We start from the raw sequence: 22,084 nt of genomic DNA, 5'->3' as shown, positions 1-22,084 counted from the left end.
TTGTGCTCCAGACACTAAATATACTTGCAAAGTCGTGCTGTTTCAAAAACAATTGACAATTCGATCCTATTAACATGAATTTTTTTTTTTGGCGACTTTTTCCACCGAGCTGGAAGAACTGCAACGGATTCGTGACTTTTGAATGTTTCTTCTTCTCCCAAGTTGACAGACATTAAGTTTGTACCGAAAACGTAAACATCTGTAATTCATTATGGTGTTAGCGTGGCATTATCTTGGTAGTGCATGGATTTATCATTGATTAATATGCACACAGGTTTTTTTATATTGCAGCTGCCAGTAGTAGAACTAGATTAGCTAACGTTGTGCCGACTAATCAAATGTACGACTACTGCTTGTTTTCACTTATTTTAAAGTACAGCAGCCACATTAAGTATCTGTATTAAAGTAATTAAAGCACACCTCAAACATGAAGCATTTGAATACGTAGGCTTTCGGCCACAGTTTAGAGAAAGAGAAGAAAAAAAGAGTAGCTGTTCATTTTTGTTAGCCTGTTAAGCTAACAATGAAAAGCAGCTAACGCCCAGTGTCTGTACATCGTTTTGTTTAAAGTGTTTCCTAGGAAACGACAAACTGTTTAATAAGCAAGGAGTTATTTTCACTTTACGACCTTTGGAGTCGCTAATCTTTGTTCCCCCGAAAATGACAAAACCTGCAAGAAGTAAAAATGCTGCATTTTTTACTCTTATTTTTTAAGTCTCGGACTTCCCTTTGAATTTCCACACGATGTTCCACTAGATCTCAGAGAAGCAGCTTCATCCTCTGAAGCAAACTCAACCAATCCCCAAACGCCAACCGTTCTGCTCGGCCAACGCCCTGATCTGGCTTTACACAAAAACATTTCATAAAACATGAAAATCTGACAAAAATCTGTTTCTACAAACCTGACACCCAACAGCACACATTTTATATACACGCAAACTACATGCTTAAATAAACCTGTAACAGGCCGACATTAAATAAGAGTCTGAGTCAGCAGCAGAAGGTGATCTCTGTAAGATCTGAGTCACCTCAGGGCCACCTTCTGTCTTCATCCTCCTCAGTTTGCACTTCCTCTTCTTCACTGAGCAAGAACAGATGAGTTAGAGGGACAGTGTAAGATGCTTGAGAAGCTACTGTTTCTAAAGCCAACTAATAAAAAAAGGACCAGAAGAAAAGAAGAAGAGGTCCTGAAAAAAACAGCACTCTGTTTTGGCATCTTTTCACTCTCCCGCCGTCCTCCTCCTCTGCCTCTGAGCTTAAACAAGAAAACCAGAGAGGAGGAGGAGGAGGAGGGTGTCCTCAAGCCACCCCTTTGCTTCCATGCCTACTCTTCTGCTCTGTGGGAGGGATCCTTGATCAGACTAGCTGAAGCAGCAGGTCCTGGACTGCATCCAGGCACTTGCAGGACTTCCTCAGGGCTCCATCAGAGTCCAGCTGGGCGGCCAAGAGAAACAGCTTTCTGTCTTCGGTCACGGAGCCCAGAGACAAGGCTTCATGGAGCTCCGACACACTCACAGCGTTCGGCTTATCCTGTGAAGAGGAGGGAAAAAAGGTTGAGGTTTTATTACATTACTTATTACAATCTCACTATTGCTTTATACCTTCTAATTGTGGCAAATGAACCCAGTTTCTCACCTTTAATTAAGAACTGTGTAACATCTAACTGTGTAAGCATCATCTCTGGTATGAAGTTTGTTAACGGAGCACTCCAGTAAAATACGGTTAAGCTTTAATTACACCCAATTTACCCAAAAGTCTGTGCAGTTACATTAGAAATCCACGCAGGTTGCAATCAAAGTATATATCAACAAATATACCGTCGAGTTCGCCTCCACAAAATAAATTGCTGATTTGAATAAAACACCTTCCCATTAACTTCCAGAAAGCTTCACAGTGTGTCATTACAAATTACTACATGCCACACTGTTTAAATGCTGGTTGTCTCTGTTGTGATCAAAACTCACGTGTGCAGCGAGTGAATTTAAAACCACCTTCCTACACAAACCATTCAACCCCGGTGCGACTCTATAGATGTCCGCCTCGTTTCTTGGCACCACGTCTTTCCCAGCACATGAGTTCTGTGGGAAACAATCTCTGCTGTTTAAACTAAGCGAGAGCCGAGGCAGAGAACAAAGGCTTGGTGGGCGAACGCCAGTATCCTTCTTTATGTAGCCCATGTCACGGTCAGAGATGGGCAGTAACGCGTTACAAGTAACAAGTAACTGTAATCAGATTACTTTTTTCAAGTAACGAGTAAAGTAAGGGATTACTATTGCAAAAACGGTAATTAGATTACCGTTACTTTCCCGTAGGAACGCTGCGTTACTGCGTTACTAAAACCGTGATTTTTTTGCGAGAATGTCTCATGACAGTGACGTAAGCGAGTGCGACGTTCGTGACAACAGCTGTGTGCAGATCAACAATGGATCATATATCGAGTGCAGAGAGAGTATGAGCGTGCAGCGTTTAAAGCGTGGAAGTACTGACCTTACTTTGAGTTTGATTCCATAAAAAGTGACAAAAACATTAGTGTCCGTTGTGCGTGGGAAGAAAACTTCTTTTTACAGCGAAAAAACCCCTAAACTTCCAAACAAGCAGCGAGTAGCTACGACGTAATGGGAAACTCACAGAGAAACTCGCGGATTCTTCCACTGACCGCTGCACACCTGCACCAGGGTAAACCTCCGCCTACCCCACTCCTGCTTTACAGGTGAAAATAGAGCAACAGGACCGCTAGTCTTTGACTTTATTTATTTTCTGCTGTGTTTTACTTGCATCTATTTGAAAGACTGAGTGTAAACACACACAAAAAATATTTTATGTGCTGGAATGTGCAGAAAATAGGTTTAAATGTTAAACCAATTTCTTCCAGTCAGAGAATGTTGCAGATAATTAAATTTTTGCTTGATGCATAAAGTTAAAAGATTAAAACTAATAAAACAAGTTTTAAAAAGAGACTTTTCCATTTGATTACATTTTGTATGATGGATTATGCAGAAAAAGTAGAATTGGGCTGAAAGATCTATCACTTTATCACCTATTCAGGTTGTAAATCGTGTTTTTAAAAAGTAACTAAGTAATTAATTACTTTTGAAAATAAGTAATCAGTAAAGTAACAGGATTACTTTTTGGGGGAAGTAATCAGTAATTAGTTACTGATTACTTTTTTCAAGTAACTTGACCAACACTGGTCACGGTACAGCCAAAGGTTAGCAAACACCTCAACAGAAGCATTAAACCACCACAGCCCTAAAATTAACGATATTGGTAATTACCAAAATAACTTTTAATGTTTCGGTAATGGTAAGTTCACCAGTATGCACAAGCTCTTTAATGAAAATACATTTAATGCTAAAAATATGCATTTACCAAAAACCTGAAAAAAACTGTAATTTTGTGATTAAGACCATAAATTACATTTATTAACTTATATTCCTGAACAGAAAAAGTTTTGATTGAATAATCTTTGACTTCTCAGACTTCTGCATGATAAATAACAATGTCACTTTTAGCTTAAACAACTTTTTGACAGATTTGGTTATTATTTTTAGGACATAAATAAATAAATATGGACACTCCAAGTGTCTGATAAGTAACATAAGATATTACCTTATTTGTGAATATGAAAACAAATGCAGCCATAACATCGAACACGGGTAATCATCTGTGCATAAGTGGTTTAACTCTAAAAATAGGGAATGATGATTTATTTGAACAGTACTGACTTTTAAATATACTTTGCTATATTCTCACGTGAAACACGCTCCTCCCGAAAATGACACATTTATATGTCATCCAAACATCTAACAGCCTTTTATCATTCAACTAAACTTTTTAACTGGAGCTTACACATCGTTTGATCTGCAAATCACCCAAACTGCTGGGAATTGTTGAATTTATTGTACTTTCTGATGTAAAACTTCAAAGCTTTGCAGTTCAACCTGATGAAAAATCTGAATTCCTGTACACGTTCGTATCAACAGGTTAATTAATAGGTCTATTCTCCATTCTGTTTGATGATCCAAATTTCCTTATTAACTTCACAGATGAAAGCAGTAAAAGTCTGCTCATTTTGCACCTGTAGAGCCTCTTGATCTTTTAAACATGACGTGACCTGATGTAACCGGACTGCGGCTGTTCTGCAAGGTTTCAGGTAAGTTTTTCTTCTTAGTACTCAAAAAACCCTGACAGGACTGCGAGGATCGAGCTGCAGTGATCCAACATTAAATGTGACTAATATTCCTTTGTTCCCTGCGGTGTCATGCATAATTCCACACACTGTGAAAGGAAATATGAACTGAGGAGGAAATGTATTTCAGGACTCTGATGGATCTTCCTCTTCTGGTTATGAACTTAACTGCATGCAAATTTCAACCTCTGCATGGCTGCTTTCAGCTAACTGTTATTTTTGAAGGAAAAAAATGATTCACGCTTCATTACGTCCACACGTACACGGGGATTTTTGAGAACTGAGATTTTCTGTTTTTGTTTAAAAAAAAAAATCCCATCCACGCGTGCAGTGAAAAAGTATCTCCGTCCACATGTAAATGCAAAAATCAAAGTCAAACGCTGTGAAGAACTTGCCACATCCTAACCATGTGGAAATGTTGGCCAATCAGAAATCTAGAAGCCTGGGAGGGAACGCGTAAACAGAGTTTTGTGCCCTCACCAAACCTTACGTTTTTCTGGAAAGGCATCTAATTTTGTGTTACTTTTCTAATGCCTTCATCATTTCAAATGTTCATAACTAAAGACAGTATTTTGGATTTTGCCTCACTGGCTCTCTTGGCCAAAGTTTATTCGATAAAGAAACTGAAAATTTTAAATTAGTCTGAGTGATTCATAATCATAAGTCACAGCGCTCTGAAATGTGACTGGTGTAGACTCACAACTTAGGAATGGACAAAATGCACACAGCATACATTAATTAAATTTTAAAAAGATTAAATTTATTCAAAACCGATGACGACCTTGGCGCCAGGATTTGGTTGTACCTGCGTTTGTAACAGCAACAGTATTTTGTCTCTATCCAGCATTGTAGAAATTCATCTGACATAAACAATAACGTGGCGCACAGTGTAACGTCAAAAACGGCGCACACCTCAAGTCTTTTCCTCTTCCACACGTAGACGCAAAAAAAGAGTTTTCGAAAATCTCCACCCTGGCAGGAGTTTTTAAAAATATCAGTTTTCAGTGACCCAAACCGCCGTTTACATGTGGACGAAAGGTGTAAAGGCATAGAACAGGCTGAGTTTTCTAAAATACTCGTGTTTGTGTGCACGTAGACTTAGGCTACGTCCACACGTACACGGGTATTTTTGAAAACGGAGATTTTCCGTTTCCGTTTTAAAAAAAATAATCCCGTCCACACGTAAAGGCAGAAATGAAGGAAAACACTGCTAGGAACATGCCAAAGCAGCAGGTGGCGCTATATTCCTAACCGTGCAGAAATGTTGGCCAATCAGAAGTCTAGAAGCCTCGGTGGGAAATAGTAAACAAAGATGGGGCATAGAAGCAGAACTGAGTCGTATGTGTGGAGGGACAGTAACTGTGTGTATATGTAAGCATTTAAACACTGCAGAGAGTACAATTAACAGTAACATTATTGTAGAAATTCATTTCACCGAAACAATAACGTGGCGCACAGTGTGACGTCAAAAAATGCGCACATCTTTGACGCTGCGTTTTCTCCGTTTTCTCGTCCACACGTAAATGCAAAAACTGAGTTTTCAAAAATATCCACCCTGGCCGGAGTTTTTAAAAATCTGCGTTTTCAGTGACCGAAAACGCCGTTTACGTGTGGACGAAAGGTGCAAACGCATAGAAAAATCTGCGTTTTCAAAAATACCCGGGTACGTGTGGACGTAGCCTTCTGGGGTATTTTTACATTGATCTCTATACATTTCCATATAATCCATAAATGACTTACATTTTGTATACTTATGTGAAACATGTGTCTACATATAAAAAAGAAAAGAAATAAAAGACATCATATTCTGTATATAAAAAGTTTGTCAAATAACTTGAACACCATCCTGGTTATAAATGTTTGCTACACAGATTTTTAATTGATTTTTTGTTCTTCTGGGTTGCTATTGATTTCCATTAATTTCCATATAATCCATAAAAAAATTAGATAATCTCTGTCTGTCTTCCACAGCATGTCCACAGCATCCTGTTTTCCTTCTCTCTCCCCAACCAATCACAGCAGATGGCCCCGCCCCTCCCTGAGCCTGGTTCTGCTGGAGGTTTCTTCCTGTTAAAAGGGAGTTTTTCCTTCCCACTGTCACCAAAGTGCTGCTCATAGGGGGTCGAATGATTGTTGGATTCTTCTCTTTATGCATTACTGTAGGGTCTACCTTACAATATAAAGCGCTTTGAGGTGAATGTTGTTGTGATTTGGCGCTGTGTAATTAAAACTGAATTAAATACTGGTCTTTGCTTTAGTTTTTAAGAACAGGTTTAATGTCTGAAACTGCAGAAAATTAGTTTCCATAATTTTCATGTCGCCTAAAACTTTATAAGTTACTATCTTTTATTCAACACAGCATTAATGGAAATCAACGGTTGCTTAAAATGATAAAAACATAAAAAGACGTCTGTTTTATGGTTTACCTGCTTGTTTCCCAGGACGACCACAGGCAGCTGGGGCTCCACCCTCAGGAGGCGGTGCAGTTCAGCTTTAGCCAAAGGGAGGCGGCTTCTGTCAGACGAGTCCACCACGTACACCAGAACGTGAGTCCGTCTCAGGTAATCTGACCAGTAGCGCCGCAGATCCTCACCACCACCAACTGCAGCACAGAAAACACACCACAGACATTTTTGACTGCGTCGGCGAGTCATCTACCAGACGGTTGGACTTCTCTATGTGATCTTCAAGCTTGGCTCGTCTTTAGACATTACCGGACAACACATAATAAAAACTGGTTGTTGTAGAGCAACACCCGGCCTGCAGGCTTCAGTATCTGTGGAGGATTCAGCTCCTGAAGCGATACACAATTCTCCTCAGCAGGAGTTTTCATAATTAACAAACAAGCACGAGACATTGTTTCACTGTCGCTCCCTAGAGGGGATCTGTTTGCCCAAAATAAAAAGGTTTTATTTTTAAGTGTGTACCAGTACACATAACACTGCGTTTAGAGAAAAGGAGGCTGTTTGTCCATTGATTCATACAAAAAACAACATCCCCACACATCCCCGACTGACCGCCATGCTCAAGGCCATTCCACTGGAGGAAGGCTTTCGGTTAAATAAAAGGACAGATCGATGCGCAGAATTAGATACGCTGTTGGCATCCCCACAAATTGGCCACAGATTAATTTCTCATCTGCACCGGACTGAATGCGATCTGATTTTCACCGAGGGATGAAACAGGCTGCGACGGCACTCAGGCATTATTTATATCCACAGTTCGCTCCTGGGCAAATTAGTCTGATTCATTTTTTCCATCTTGTTGCCTCCAGACATGATATGTTAAAGAGGCTCAGAGTAAAATATGACAGTGCAGCAGCGATTTCTCTTCATTTAATGGGTCAGGGGTTTGTTTTTTTTCATGGAATTTATTCAGTTTTTCTTGTTTTCCTGCAGCTCAGAGGCTCAGATTATTCATAGTTTTGGGGGAAATACATTCGTATTGATGTGGTTTTGGTTTAACTTTATATTTTGTTCCCTTCTTGAAACTTTTTTTATTTGTTTTCCTTTCCTTGTGTTCTTTTCCAGAGACACTATAAATAATTGAGGACACATCTCATTTATAATGTGTGCAGGCTTCTTGGATTAGTTTGGCTGCATGAAACAGCAGCAGCTCAGTCATCATGATTTAAACATTGAGGAATGTGAGGATTCATTTTGATTGGGCTGTTTAATCCATTCACATTTTTAATTTTTAAAATGGAAGTCAGTGGTTGGTTATCGAGCAACATCAAAGTGTAACATTTTTAATGGCATGACTTGGAGTTTTGGGCCATTTTAACACTTGTAGTTCAGTTACGTTGACCAGATTCAGTTGATGAGTCTATAAACTTTAGCTTTTCCTCACACTTTGATTTCCTTCCACACAGAGTGAACTGCAAGTCAAGCCCAAAGGCTTTCAGCTCTAACTTCTATCTTACAACTGGTAGTTTGGTCAGTTTGAGGTTGGATCACATTCTCGCCATAAACAAACCAGATCGAGTCCTCCAAACTGGGCTATACTGAACCAGAGTTTGACTTGGACGGCCTAAAGGGTGCAGGTGTGAAAATACTCTGACTAGGCCACCACTGACTTCCATTAACTTCTGTACAATCTGGGGGCGATCGTGGCTCAAGAGTTGGCAGTTCGTCTTGTAATCGAAAGGTTGCCGGTTCGAGCCCCGGGTTGGACAGTCTCGGCCGTTGTGGCCTTGGGCGCGATATGGCAGCCTCGCTTCTGTCAGTCTGCCCCAGGGCAGCTGTGGCTACAACTGTAGCTGCCTCCACCAGTGTGTGAAATAATAGTGGAATTGTAAAGCGCTTTGCAGTGTTGCCAACTCCTCAGTAAGGAAAATCGCTATTGGTTGTCCTAAAAGTCGCTAGAAGTCGCTAAATGACGTCATCACCTAATTTGCATAATTGGTCATGCTAATATAATTGTAACCTACGTTGTTGGAGAGAGAAATAACATCGTGGAAGAGACATAAAGTGAGTAAAAAACGTCCTACATGCATTTAGAGTTTATTTAGAACTACAAATTAAATTTCTTTTAGCAATTATTGTTTTTTAATGTCACAATTCCAACCCTGCTCCTTTACCCGGGCTTCGACCTGCAAAAGTGACCCGAAATTGGCACTCTGGTGGAGTTACTTTGTGTGTGTGTGTGTTTATAAGTAGTTTTAAACCTTGTGATCCACATAACAGCATAAGAGTAAAAGAAGAACTGACTACGTTACAGTCAGTGCGGGAGCAGCGGCTTCGCTCATGCGCGGTTCATTTGCAGTTTGGACGCACAGGTGTGAACGTCTTCTGCAGCTGGGGGAAGACTATCCTCCGCCCGTGAGCGCTTTAACATGGGCGAGGTGCCTCCAATAACACCAGAAACAGTCGCCAGATTTGTCGCTAGTCGCTTTTTAGAAAAAAAAAAGTCGCTAAGTGGGTCTGAAAACTCGCTAAATATAGTGACAAAGTCGCTAAGTTGGCAACACTGGCGTTTTGAGGTTCTCGAAAAGTGCTATATAAATGCAATCCATTATTATTATTATTATTTTAATCAATAAACGTAAATTGATACTGAAATATAGAAATTAACAACAATCATACGTTGCCTAGAAATGTAGCTCCAAATGTCCAGTGTTTTGGAAAACATTTAGCTGCTCTAAAACATTTAGACCTCACTGGACTCCATCCATGTGATTTAATCCCACAGCTAATTACCAGTGTTGGTCATTACTAAGTACAGTAACGGTTAATACACCAGTATGTGAAAACTCTCTAATCTGAATATTTTTTATCCTGAAATATAATTATTGAATTTTCAAATTAGCTGTTTTACAAAACAGCAGAAAAAAACAAAGGACATCATAATTTTGTGGTCAAGATGTAAATTACAGTTTTTACTTTCCTGAACAGAAAACTTTGTTTTAGTGGTTGAATGTTATGCTTGAATAATTTGCTGGCTCTAACTTGAATATAAAATCCTGAATCCAGTTAGTTTTTTCACTCATAAATAACAATTTAGGGGTTTTTTTTCTTCTTTTTTACATATTTCTGGGGGGGAGGGAGTGTTTCTTGTTTTTATGACTAGTGATCTAAAAAATCTATTAAGAACGTTAATAGATTTTACATATTAGACTTTTTTAGACTTTGGTTGTATTTTTAAACCGTTATAAGCAGCCATTCACTTCCATTAATTTACATATCATCAGTAAATCAATGAGAAAACTTAAGAGTTGTAGATCTGTTTTACATTTGTAAGAAAATGCTGTTTTTCTGAACTCCCCAGGCAGTCATTGATTTCCATTTGTTTCCATAAGATCTATAAATCAACCAGAATACTCAGTTATGTTGTGTAATCCATCGACCTGAGCATGAAGTTTTCCTTTTATTTGGTTTTTCTTGCTTTCTGGGATCACAGAGGAAACAACTCAGTATTGATTTGTTTTTATTTCCATTGTTTTCAGTGGAACTGAGTAATTAGAGTAATCGAGGACACATCTCATTTTTAAATCTACTGGTGATTCTTGTATTTGTTGCAGCGTGATTTAAACCTGGAGCAATGAGACCAAATGTAATATAAAAATGCCTTCATAAGGTAAAGTATAAAGTAAGAAGAAAAAACAGCCATCTACAGCGTTTCAGTACCAACACTGCTTGTACCAAACACAGTCACAGGTCACATTTGCTAGAAAATCAGTTTCCAGCTTCAGTGGTTTGGAAAGTCTGCAGCAGAAGTGACCTCCGGCTGCAGGAACCAGCGGTGCTCGACGGCCAAACGAATCACTGCTCACAGCGGCGAGTAAGACTTTAGGTCCTAACTGCCTCTGAATCCAAGAGAGTAGCAAGAATTCATTAGTGCTGGACCTAATGGGAAATGTTGCTAGGAAACTGGGGAGTGCTGTACTATAAGCTTATGTGATGTGGCAGCAATAAATACCGGTTTACCCGATGCAGTATGGAGGCCGGACCCGGCGCTCGGCGGCGTGAGCAGCTTGTGTTTTATTGTCACGGCAATCGCAACGGGATGCTGGTCCTGCTGCTCTACCGGCCACCTTATTAAACACCCTCCCACGCGTGTGCGCGCAGTCAACACCGAGTCACACGGGTGTGAATGATGTGGGCGTGTCTGTACCCACCTAACTGCTTCAGCTGCAGGCCTCAGCAGCACTGACGAGGAATTTACACCTGATTTTACAGCCAAAGTTCGACTGTTCCACCCAGATTTGTCGTGTTGATATCTTGTCACATGACATCTCAGTTCAAAACTTGGTGTTTAAGTACAGAACCTTTTAACTTGTTATTCTCCAAAAGGTCTTTAAAGTTTGCCTAACTCTGTAGAGTTAAAGTTATATCTGTTATACATGTATCACAGACCGCTGTATCTGTATCGCGGTCTCGGGTTTTTGTGATGTTTGTTTTGATTTTATTCTTCTTTCAGTCTCCCCAGAGTTTCCATGCCTTTGCCTTCCTCTGTCTTCTTGTTGTTTGTGCCTTCATCATCCCCGTTTGTTTTGGATAATCTCATTTCCTGCGCTTTTACTTCATTTCTTCGTCTGCTCTCTTTTCCGCCTGCCTCGTCTTCTCCGTTTCTTCGTTCCTTTGCTTCTTTGCCTTTGTTACCTCTGTTCGGACACTATTTTTTAAGTAATTAAATTTCAGCACATGGCAACACAATTTGTTTATCAAAGCTTGTAAAGTAGACATGCCATGCTGAAGGAAAAAGCTGAGGATTTAGGGCCTCACCACTGACAGTTTCACTTCCCTTTCACACAAAACCAAATCTCATCATCAGCTCAAAGCCTAAAACTACTTCTCCATCTGATCTGGTGTTAGTTCTTTATTTATAATTCCCCCGAGGACTCCATAAAGAGATCCGTGCATCGTACTGCTTCTCACCTGTCAGCATGCCTCTGAGTCAACGTCACCGAGACAAAGACACTTCAGACATTTAATGCACAGACCCGCTGAAGTATTGTGACTGTGTGGGTGGCGGCGTGAGCTCTTCTTACTTTCGCGGATGAGAAAAAGATTAGTGGCGCCCACCGATAGCAGTGTTCAGATCAGTGAGCGTGACACATTCCTCTAAATACATCGGCCAATCACGGCTGACCACGCATGTTGGCTGAATGCAAAGCCAAGTCATTCATGTTATTATTAGTGGAGCACTAATGTGATGGATTTATTGATCCCGCCAGCAAACGTAATGCAATCTCACTTTACCACCATAGTGTGAAATTAAACAGAAATACACTTTCCAGGCTTCTTTGTCACAGTCAACTTTCGTGATACCTTGGTACTGAACGTTCCAGCCGCTAAACAAATAATAATGAGAGCCATTGCCAGAGATTGCCTTGTGATTGCCTTTGTGTTGGCAGTGATGGATGATCTGAGCTTTCAGGGAAGAAAAACAACTGAATTTGTAAATCAAATCTCCCTTTAAGTTCAACTCAAACATAAAACCAATGGAGTTACTTACCAGCACTTAAAGCAGATGAATTATGGACATTACCAGCTTCACGTTTTCATGCTTTCTGGACCAAACAAAACTGTATGAACATATTTTTCTGTTTTAAATTTATTTTACACCACTTCTTATTTTTTGAGAACATCTTGTTGCAAACTTGGAAATATTCTAATGTTAACAAGCTAAAAGCCTTTGGTTGTTTGTACTTCATCAAGCCAACTATGAGCAGGGAATCCAACATTACCCAGCATGCTAGCAACCAAAGCAATGACAATGAGGAATTTGGTGCAGCACCCGCTTTGCCAGGGTGTCGGTGACCAGTAGGGATCGGTACCGGTATCCGGTGTTTTTTTTAAAAGCCGAGAAATGCGCCGTATTTGATAGCTTGCTGCGAGACCTCACACCGAGCACATCTACTGCGGGTGTGGTGCCTGTTATCGGACCCGGAGTTAGCAACATCCCCCAAAAACCCGAAGAGGAGAGTCCTGGCCCCTAGCCCTGCCAGTGTAGCAGAAATGATGAGGATGATGATGCAGCAGCAGCCGTTCTTCTCTGCGTGAGTAGCTTAATGTTGTTCGTGTGTAATTTACGTTGAGTAGGCTAACCACGGTATTACATTAATGCATGTAAGGTGAACTAGCAAACACCATCATAGCTACATGCAGCTGTCTTCTTGTTTGATGGCAGATACTCCCTTCACCCTGGCCAAAAAGGCTAAAATGACCAAAGAAAAAGTGGAAAACAGCTAAACATGAGAGGTTTTTGGACAAAGTTTGTGTTTTTTCCATTGTTTAAGCTGCTTCCAGCCAAGAGTGATACCATATATGCCCCATAGCTGCAGAAAAGGCTAACATTGTTATCTTTTTACAAAAAAAACAGCTGAACATGAGAGGTTTTTGGACCAATTTTGTGTTCTCCATTCTTTAAGTATCGGATAAAACCTAAACGATACCCATCCCTAGTGACCAGTCTCTGGGCCTGTGTGAATGGAGCTTTATGGGTCGATTTCACAGGAACAGACAGCAAACGAACAGCAACTGCACAGTGAATATAATTTAAATCGACTGGTGGTTACCACATGGTCGTCAACTGGTCTCTAGGCCTGTGTGACTGTAATCTAAGATGCTAATCTGTATGTTTAATTAGTGTTAGCATCATCCTGTGCTAACTGACGCTAACAGTGGTAAAGGTTAGTAAAGGGTCTACCTTAACAAATGTCAACAAGCTAACGAGCTAAACACTTTGAAGTGGTATCTCCATAACTTGCTAATGTTTAAAAAAAATCTGCAAATTTCATTCACCAAGTCTGAGCTCTCACAACTTCATGCTAACATTTTATGAATCCGGTTTTCCACAGTGTGTCTCCGGCATGTCTGTTTGATTCAAGGCAGTTTTATGAAACAAATGGCCAACTGAACTGAACATTTGGGCTCTTTCCTTTTCTCATTTCATGCTGTTTGATAAAACATCAATGCCCGCTAGACTCCACACAGAGCAGTGTTTGATTAGGATGGATAAAAGGAGCCTTACTCTCCAGGAAGTCGAGCTGACAGGCGGGGGCGTTGAGACTCATAAAGTTGAAGCCGCGGGTAGGCCGGCACCGGCCTCTCTTAGCCGCTGAATCCCCGGGGGTCAAACCCTGTAGCATGCTGCTCTTCCCGGCCCCGTCCAGACCGAGTACCAGGACCTGGCGCTTCCCACGCTCCTCTTCCTCCTGCAGGCAGACCGCAGAGCTGTTAATGTTTGCAAACGCTTGGAAATGTTGAGTTGAGGCAAAGATTAAACACATCACTTATTCAACACAGAGTGAGGGTGAAGCCTTTGGTTTCTGGAGATTTGTGTTGCACTTTGAGCTTAACAAGCAGTTCATCAAAATACAGGAAATATATGCACAGTGATGGGCCAGGTTGGAGGGCTTCGGACATCAAGGAGAACATTACAACCAAATATCACCTCCAGGAGTGAACATCAGCTGTTCTAGTGGAAAAACTATGCAAAGGTCCCAGTGGGGTCCCAGTCAGGTCCCAGTGACGTTAATTTTGTCGTCAGACAGTGAGTGAGTGCTGTGAGGATGTCCATCTGTCCGCCTGTATTTATTACAGGCGACGCATGTGTCCCAGGCAACAGACTTCAATCGGACTTATGCCGGGCTCACACTGTGCGATTTTTGGCCCGTTTTGAGCCGATTTTTGAGTCGTGCGACCGTTTTGGCGATCGGCCCGATTTTGGCCTTCATCGTGCGTCGTGTAGTATACGTGGGGTAACGAGAAGCGATTAACACCTCACGACCAGCTCCCGATCATCAATCGCTTGGTCGTGAGGCTGTCACCGCAGCTGCTCACACTGCGCACGCGCAAACACAAATGTCAGCGAAAAAGACGGCGCAGCACGGCGGTGCAGCGTGTGATCTGGACACAAGCGATGGAGGCACTTGTAGAACTTTGGAAAGCTCATCCGAGCCTTTTCGATGTGGCCTCACAAAATTATCACGACCACAACAACCGTGAAAATAGTTGGATAGACATTGCTGCTCAATCACAGCTGCCTGATCAATGTTTTTCATTAGCAATTTAGCAAAGTTGATGGTGGTGGTGTGTCTGTGTGAGTGAAAGACAGAGAGGGAGAGCGAGCGACAGAATTGCTGTTATAACCTTCATTTTATGGACGCACAGTGCGAGCACTCTGGTCGCATCAGAGCATCGTGACCTACGAACTTCTAACCCCTGCGAGTCAATCGTACAGTTTGAGCAGAAGCTGAATCGCGCGACTGACAAAATCGCACATTGTGAGCCCAGCATTAAAGAAGTTTAACAATAATAAGTATTCCAGCTGTCCGAGCCTACGACAGAGTGTAATCAAGGCCTTACTTTTTATATTTTCATGTACCGGCCGTTACAAATGCAGATACATACAAACAGCTGAACGGATAAACTGGTCCGGCTCTACCTTCAAACACCACGACGAGCTGCTTTGGATGTTTCTGTCGAGCTTTAACTTCTAATATCTGTTTGGTTCAATTGGTTTGCATCTTATTTCACACGCACTAGAATTTAAGTTTAAACTAACAACTTTTTGCCTCCTAGAAACAGGTGGAAATAATTCAGCTCTATTCGCTACATTGCTGCCAGTTTCAGTAGAGCAGAAAAGGCTCTGCTCGGAGAGTCTTTGAGTTCAGAATTGATTAACAGATACTGAGAAAAGTCAAGAGTCCAAAGATAGCTGGTGAGCATGTTTTTCTGGGCCACCTGGAATATGACACATCCCAGACACGTGTTTGTCTTATTGTCACATTTGTTAAATTCACCATTCTGGACGTTTCAAGAACCTCACCTTGGCTGCAGGAACCTAATAAAGGACAAAGCCAAACTGCAAAAGCAGATAACCGAGTAATGAAATGATGTTCGCACAGCTCTGGTTGGATCAAACAGAATACCTGACTCTTCTGCCTTTCAGCTAGAAGCAGGTATTTTAACTCGATGTTTGTGTTTTTCACACCGGGTCGCCTCTTCAAATCAAACTGAATGCATTAGACTTTTGGGAATTTGGCACTGAAGACTCCTCATAATGTGCAGGAATATGAATCAGCTTCTGCAAACCTCAAGGGGCACCGCTCGCGATATTATACTTTAATGAAAGAGCAGGCATCCTTTTATTACTTTTATTTCAGGGCAGATTTGTCTCAGCGAGCCTTCTGCGTGTGCAGGAATAAAGAAGCGCGAGTCTCAGAGAAGGCTTCAAACGTCGACGCGCTCTGAAAGCGCCTCAGAGGCTCGGGGACGTCACGGCCCCTCTGAGATCCCTCACACGTCAGTCATCTCCTCTTTAAAAGTCACACAAGGTTGGTCTTTATTCATGCCGTGTGCTGATGTGCAGCCGCAGCTCTGTAGAGGTTAATTACCAATTCATATCAGCCCTTTTAGAGCGCAGATGTGTCAGCTTCCTAATAAAAATACCGCTTTGCTGATGGATCATCAAGTGCTAAAATTACTCCTTCAGAATCAGTTAATTTGATTCCCGAACAGATGAAACCACCTCATAATTACCCAGCGAGCACTGCAGGAACAGGCCAGATGAAGAGTCTGGGATATTTTGATGATGGATTGCGTTTCTTCTGACGTCTTTCTGGCTGTAATCGCCGCCTGGTGCTGCCGGATAAATGCAGCAGCAGATAAACAAGGCCGCTTTGACAGCTCTGAAGCTCGCCTCCGTGTTTTTCTGGCTGAGTCGGCCCACTGGGAGATCAACCTCAAACCCTGACAGCGCAGAAGCCTCACTGTAGCTGCTGAGGCTGCAGAGCCGCTGCTGCTCCTAACAGGGCGTGCATCTCCATCGTCTGATTGGCTCCTACCTGGCCTGCACGCGTATTCAAATGATCTAATATGACTTTAAGTGAAACCAGCAATTCAATCGTCTCCTGTTCCCTCTGTAACTTTCTCTTTAAACTTTTTCTTGTTGCTTCAGGCATTTCTCATAAAAACTGGTGACACTGAATCGATTTCTTTTGCTTTGCTGCCCCGCGGGGAGGTTAAAGAGTCCCGGCTCGGCTGCAGATCGGCGCTGCTGGATCTGACAGAGGTTTAACGTCTCTCTCAAGGACACTCCACCCAAGCGGATGCTCAGCAACGCAGCAGCTTCCCACCGAGGGAGCGGTAAAGCCAGCTCGCCTGCAGCTCTGAATAGCAAGTGTACAGCTGCGGTTTACTCAGAGAGGAGGCAAAAGGAGCCGTCATCCTCTAACGACGCCACATGCCGTCGGCCGCTCGTGTTCCACGACTTCTCCTGTGATTACATGTGACTTCCTCTCTCTCGCATCTACTTTCAGTGATTTCACTGCAGCCAGACTACGACTAACAAGCTTCAACTTGTGGCAAAAAGACACGAGTACCATCAAGCATCGACTGAGGGTTAAAAATGCTTCCTCCTTCCCAGGAAATGGAAGTCAAACTCAAGTCTGAGCTTCGCCTGGAATAACAGGAAGTGACAGGAAGGCTCTCTGCAGCTTTATCAGCGCCCAGAAGTCAAGAGTCCAAAGATAACCAGAAGTTTTGGTTAGAGAGCCAGCTTTTGATTCGCTGAGTACTTCCTGACGGACGTGTTAATAAAGTCAGTGAGAGCTGGTTTTAGTTTTAACCTCTTTGACCTGAAGAACCTCAGCTCTGAAGCTGAATTAAATAGAGCCTGAGCTTTGAGTTTGTGACCATCCAATAAAAACTTGGCAGACTGAGACTCTTCGCCAACATATTGTCAGCTGACAGGAGGTAGGCGTGGTGTCATGGAAAGAAATCATCTCACATGTACTTCCTAAGAAAACTGCAGCTTCATGGTGAAAGCCTGTGACCTGATTCACAGCATCTTTGAGCCAAAAAGCAACAAACTGGGAGATGAGTTCAGCCGAGAAGGAAGGCGGAGCATCTTGCGTCGTCACTGAGCTTATATCCGATTTCGTGAGATAATGTGGGGTCACCAGCGGTGAACAGAGGTTTCAGAAAGTCTGTGAACCAAAGAGAAGAACGCAGCTACGCCACAGCACGTGTAATCAGCCCAGTTTCAGTGATGGAGCTGTAAGGCCGAGCTTTAAACGGGCTCTGTGAGACCTGTGGAAGTACGTTCAAGGATAAAGTCAAGATCAAAAACTTTGCATTTACCTCAGGACATTTCTGGTTTTATTAAAGGCCACAAACGAGCAGAGGCTGTCGGACAAAGGTCTGTGAAACAGACCGCTGGGAGCTGACTGTCTGCAGCCTTCCTCGGGAACTGCAGTGAGAATATATTATATTCCTGGACTAAATGTCACACAGGCTAAAATACTCGATGTGGACTGGCTGCGGGCTTCATCCTCACCAAGCTGTATGCGAAAACGCCGTTTGCAGTGAAATCGTGCCTGTAGAGCTTTTATCTGGGCCTCGCTGAACCTGAATTTGACACTTCTGACTTATGATGCTGCGATATTTTAAGACTAGATGAAACTCCCATACCACTGCACTCTGACACAAAGCAGAGTGTGAGCACACACGCCTGTCGATGTATGAATACTAAACGTACCGCATTAACTCACGCTTACATGAATCGCACCACATCGAGATACTTGTGACCGTGTTCCCATAATTGAGTTTTCCCTGGTTTAAAGGGTGATAACGTCCACAATCTGAGGCTGTTGGACCCATTATTCACGTTCAAGGCCAACAAGTATTATTATATTTACCCTTAATCTCACATTACACACTAAACTTACATGTTCTTACGAGCTTTACTTTGAGAATAAAACTACTCAGTAAGGTTTGGAAACTACAAATGAAAACTTAGGTTTGGGCAATAAATCCCTGGATAGTTTTAGGTAACTAATTAAAGCTACTCGTTTAAGTTTAGACAATTAAAACTACTCTTATGTTACATTAAGGTAAAGAAAATAATTCTGTTAGGTTTAGGTAGTAAAACTAGTTGGTTAGGTTTAGGTAGTGAAACTGGTCAGGTTCAGACAATTAAAACCTGGTTAGGTTTCAGTAACAAAACTAGTTGGTCAGGTTTAGACAATTAAAACAATTCTGTTAGGTTTTGGTAAATAATTAAAGCTACTTGTTAAAGTTTAAGCAATTTAAACTACTATTGTGTCATGTTAAGGTAAAGAAAAGTATTCCGTTAGGTTTAGGTAGTAAAACTAGTTGGTTAGGTTTAAATAATGAAACTATTTAATTATGTTTAAGTAGTGAACTTATAATTAAAACTGCTATTATGTTACATTTAAGGAAATAAACTTATTCTGTTAGGCTTGTGTTGTGAAACTACTCGGTTAGGTTTAGTTAAAGTTGTGCTAACTAACAACAAAAGGACAACACGTGTCTTGTACGTGCACAACAGATTAGGTTCTTATAAGTTTGTCACATTTTCACTGCTGGACATTTCTGTGGAGTCTGGAGACCATCGCAGTCACGGGGACCTGAACGCCTCTCGAATGTGGCAGAACTGACAAACGATTAATAATGTCAACACAGAGCAAATCTCAGAGGAACAACAGCAACATTTAACAACAACGAATGTGCCTGTAGAGACGAGGCCGCGGAGTCACAGACGATATGAAAAAGTGGGATTAATATAAAGATAAAGGCCTCGGAAACCATCGTCTACCTAACAAAATAGCGAAAGAAAGAGCAAAACGAAGTGCTCCTGTGGTTGTTTGTCGCTCTGTAAATGAGCGTGTCCTGCCCTCCCACCTGCTCTGACTCCTTGGGGTCAAAAACACGCTGTTAGTCCCCCGCCCCCCGAGACGTGATTGGAACGAATCCCCAGACTGAAACATTTACATCTCCTCTGTGGCGAGCCACCGGCAGACGCCCCCCGAAGACAGGCTGAGCCAGATAAACCAGGCTGAGCCCATTACAGGCTGCTGCTGATTGAATCGAGGAAACAAGATTAGAAACATGCAAATAGATTTTATTAAGAGATTCAGGCTGCAGCTGTGAAGACTCATTCATTAAGACCCTCCGCTCGCTGCCCGCCTCATTTCTGTTTTTCTGTCTCTCTGCAGGAAGCTGAGATAAACAATCATATTCCCACAAGGAAGCTCGCTACTTCAGCATCACCTTGAACATGATTTCCCACTTTTTTCTCTTTTCAGCAGCAGCAATTAAAGCTGAAACAATCTGCAAGTGTTTTAATTATTAAGTCAGTCATTTACCCACGAAAAGCTGTGAGTACTTCAGGGGTTTTTGTCTTTAAGACACTGGGGTGGCCTTTTTCTCTGATTTGAGTAAAACAGAACTGTGTAAACTGAGAACACAATCAGCAAATGTAATCGCTTAATCTTTGCTTCTTTCTGGAGAAGCCGTCGGTCATGAGGACGTTAAAAAAGCTGGTCAGAAAACAAACGTGTCTGAGAAGAAATTATTTTAATTCAGCGTGCTTTTCTATTTGACATCTAAAAAAATTAAGCTAGCATGAAAGTTTCCGAACCTGCAGTTCCTCAAATGGCCACTTGGGGTCCCATAGACACCCACTTTAAGACGTAAACACCATCTTTGGATGGTTTGTCTCATTTACTAATACATTAAAACACCACAGATAAAACATCGCTATAGCTACCGTAACGTTATAATTAATGAGGAGAAGCTCACGAGTGCCCCCTGCTGAAGCTCTGTCATAACTGCACCCGATTTCTGTACAGTGGGATTAACAAGGAGTAGAACAGCTTCCTTCGGTCAAGGGTGGGTGACGCCCATGTCTTAAATATCACTGGTGTCCATGGTTACTAATATGGAGGGGGCGGGGCTTTTGACCTACAGTTCAACCACCCACCAGGGGGCGATCAATACACCTCTGGAGCTGTCACGTTACATAATGCTGTCCTGTTAATATAAAATAAAGTGCATTACATCAAAGTCTTCAAATCATGCTCACTACATTCTCCCACCTTCATCACCACCACCTTCATCATCATCATCATTAATTATCAGTAACGGCTTCATTATCAGCGCCACCTCCTTCTTTTCTTCTTCTTCATCACATCTTTCTGTTTTCTCATAATGCCACCGGCACATCTCCACCAAGCATCAGCACATCTCCAGCAGCTCTAACGACTCTGCAGCGTCTCCTCGCCTCAGTCAGAGGTCCCTGAACGCGCTTCTCACCAAGTTAAACAGTTCAGCTCAATTTAAATTAAATCGATTAAACGTCTAAAATTACCAAACTCAGAGGGTTGAGTGAGTAACCTGCCCTCCCACCTCTTTGATGGTGCAGTACTCCGCCTGCGGGGACCATATCCGCCTCTTGTAGAAGTAGTTCAGCGCGATGAAGAGCGCGGAGCCGAGGGCAGCCACGGCGGCGGTCAGGGCGATGGAGATGTGCCGGAGGAGAACCATAGGTGGCGGGTGAGGTGGCGGAGGGAGCCGGGAACGGGAGCCGGACGCACCGCTGCTGCTTGTTCCTGGACGCCGACGGCTCGACTGACTTCCTCGTTCCTCGCGGCTCCGCGCTCGTGCTGCGGCTGTGCGCGCTACATGTGACCGAGCCGCTCCGATGTTTTTGTTCTCAGACGCAGAAAAAATGCTGCGTTCAGGCGCTGCTCGGAAATTCCCCTCCCCTCTGTATAAGCGCGTTTAACTAATACACTGACGGTCAGCGAACTGTGACTGCTTTGATCACTGATTAAGAACAAAATGTACTTTTTTAATCTGTCATAATCTAATGATTTATATGACGATTTTATTTGTTCCTGGCCTACTAACGTTGATACATTTATTTATTATTGCGTTATAATGATATAAAATTAATGAATTTTGTGAATATGCATATTTGTACGAGAGCCCGACTGATATCAATACCAAGTCATAAATAACTATTTACACAAATTCTGCTCGGATCAGCTGATTGTTGTGTTTGTAATGTCCCAAGCACCTGTTGCAAATAGAGAAGCTCTAAAGCACCCCCTGGTGTACAAACCAGACTATGCAGCACCAACATTCATAACGGAAATTAAAACTTCTTCTTTAATTCTTCATTACTTTTTCACTTATCAGCTTTTTTAAATTCCAAGGCCAATATAAAGGTAGACAGCTAGTATTTGCTTATATATACTGGAAGTGTGCACCACAGTGATGTACCCCACAGTGATGTACACTGTGGGTTTTACTGTTGCTGTAACCAATTACAATAACATTAAAAATAAATATATTTCATGCTTCACTTCAATTTAGTGGATATTTTATTCCTGTTATATAAAACAATTATGAAGGGAAGAACATCGTTTGAATATTTCCTCCTGAAAAAGCAGCTCAAATCTAGCAAAGTGCTTCATTAAGAAAGCACTCAAAGCTGGAAACACGTCTGTTAGTGAAGGCATTTCCTTTTTTTCCACAGTAACAGAGGCTTCATGGAGGCCTGACCCTGCATCCCACAGCAGGCACAGCTTCATCCACTGCTTCATGAATGCAACAGTGCCAAAAGAGTGACACAGCTGCT

The 22,084-nt window shown here is 42.0% G+C and overlaps 1 protein-coding gene across 1 annotated transcript; it reads right to left on the bottom strand.

Annotated features, from left to right (window-relative positions):
* Positions 1-771: 771 nt before the first annotated feature.
* On the bottom strand, positions 772-21,171 carry arl10 (ARF like GTPase 10). Its single transcript, XM_087847535.1, has 4 exons — positions 20,848-21,171; positions 13,664-13,847; positions 6,616-6,791; positions 772-1,530 (listed from the first exon to the last, which is right to left on the bottom strand). Exons 1-4 carry the CDS (start codon positions 20,983-20,985, stop codon positions 1,357-1,359), a joined length of 672 nt encoding a protein of 223 aa, XP_087703661.1. The 5' UTR covers positions 20,986-21,171; the 3' UTR covers positions 772-1,356.
* Between the last annotated feature and the right edge of the window lie 913 nt (positions 21,172-22,084).

Source organism: Neolamprologus brichardi, chromosome 10 (assembly GCF_056152115.1).
Source record: "Neolamprologus brichardi isolate AB-2024 chromosome 10, ASM5615211v1, whole genome shotgun sequence".
NCBI lineage: Eukaryota > Metazoa > Chordata > Actinopteri > Cichliformes > Cichlidae > Neolamprologus > Neolamprologus brichardi.
The sequence above is the reverse complement of the archived record's forward strand: the minus strand, read 5'-3'. Positions and strand labels throughout refer to the sequence as shown.

Excerpts from the sequence above, each read along its gene's own strand:
- arl10 (XM_087847535.1), bottom strand. The coding sequence starts at position 20,985 with ATGGTTCTCCTCCGGCACATCTCCATCGCCCTGACCGCCGCCGTGGCT. Across the intron at positions 13,848-20,847 it reads AGTACTGCACCATCAAAGAG|GAGGAAGAGGAGCGTGGGAA; the intron begins GTGGGAGGGCAG and ends GTCTGCCTGCAG. Across the intron at positions 1,531-6,615 it reads TCGTCCTGGGAAACAAGCAG|GATAAGCCGAACGCTGTGAG; the intron begins GTAAACCATAAA and ends TCCTCTTCACAG.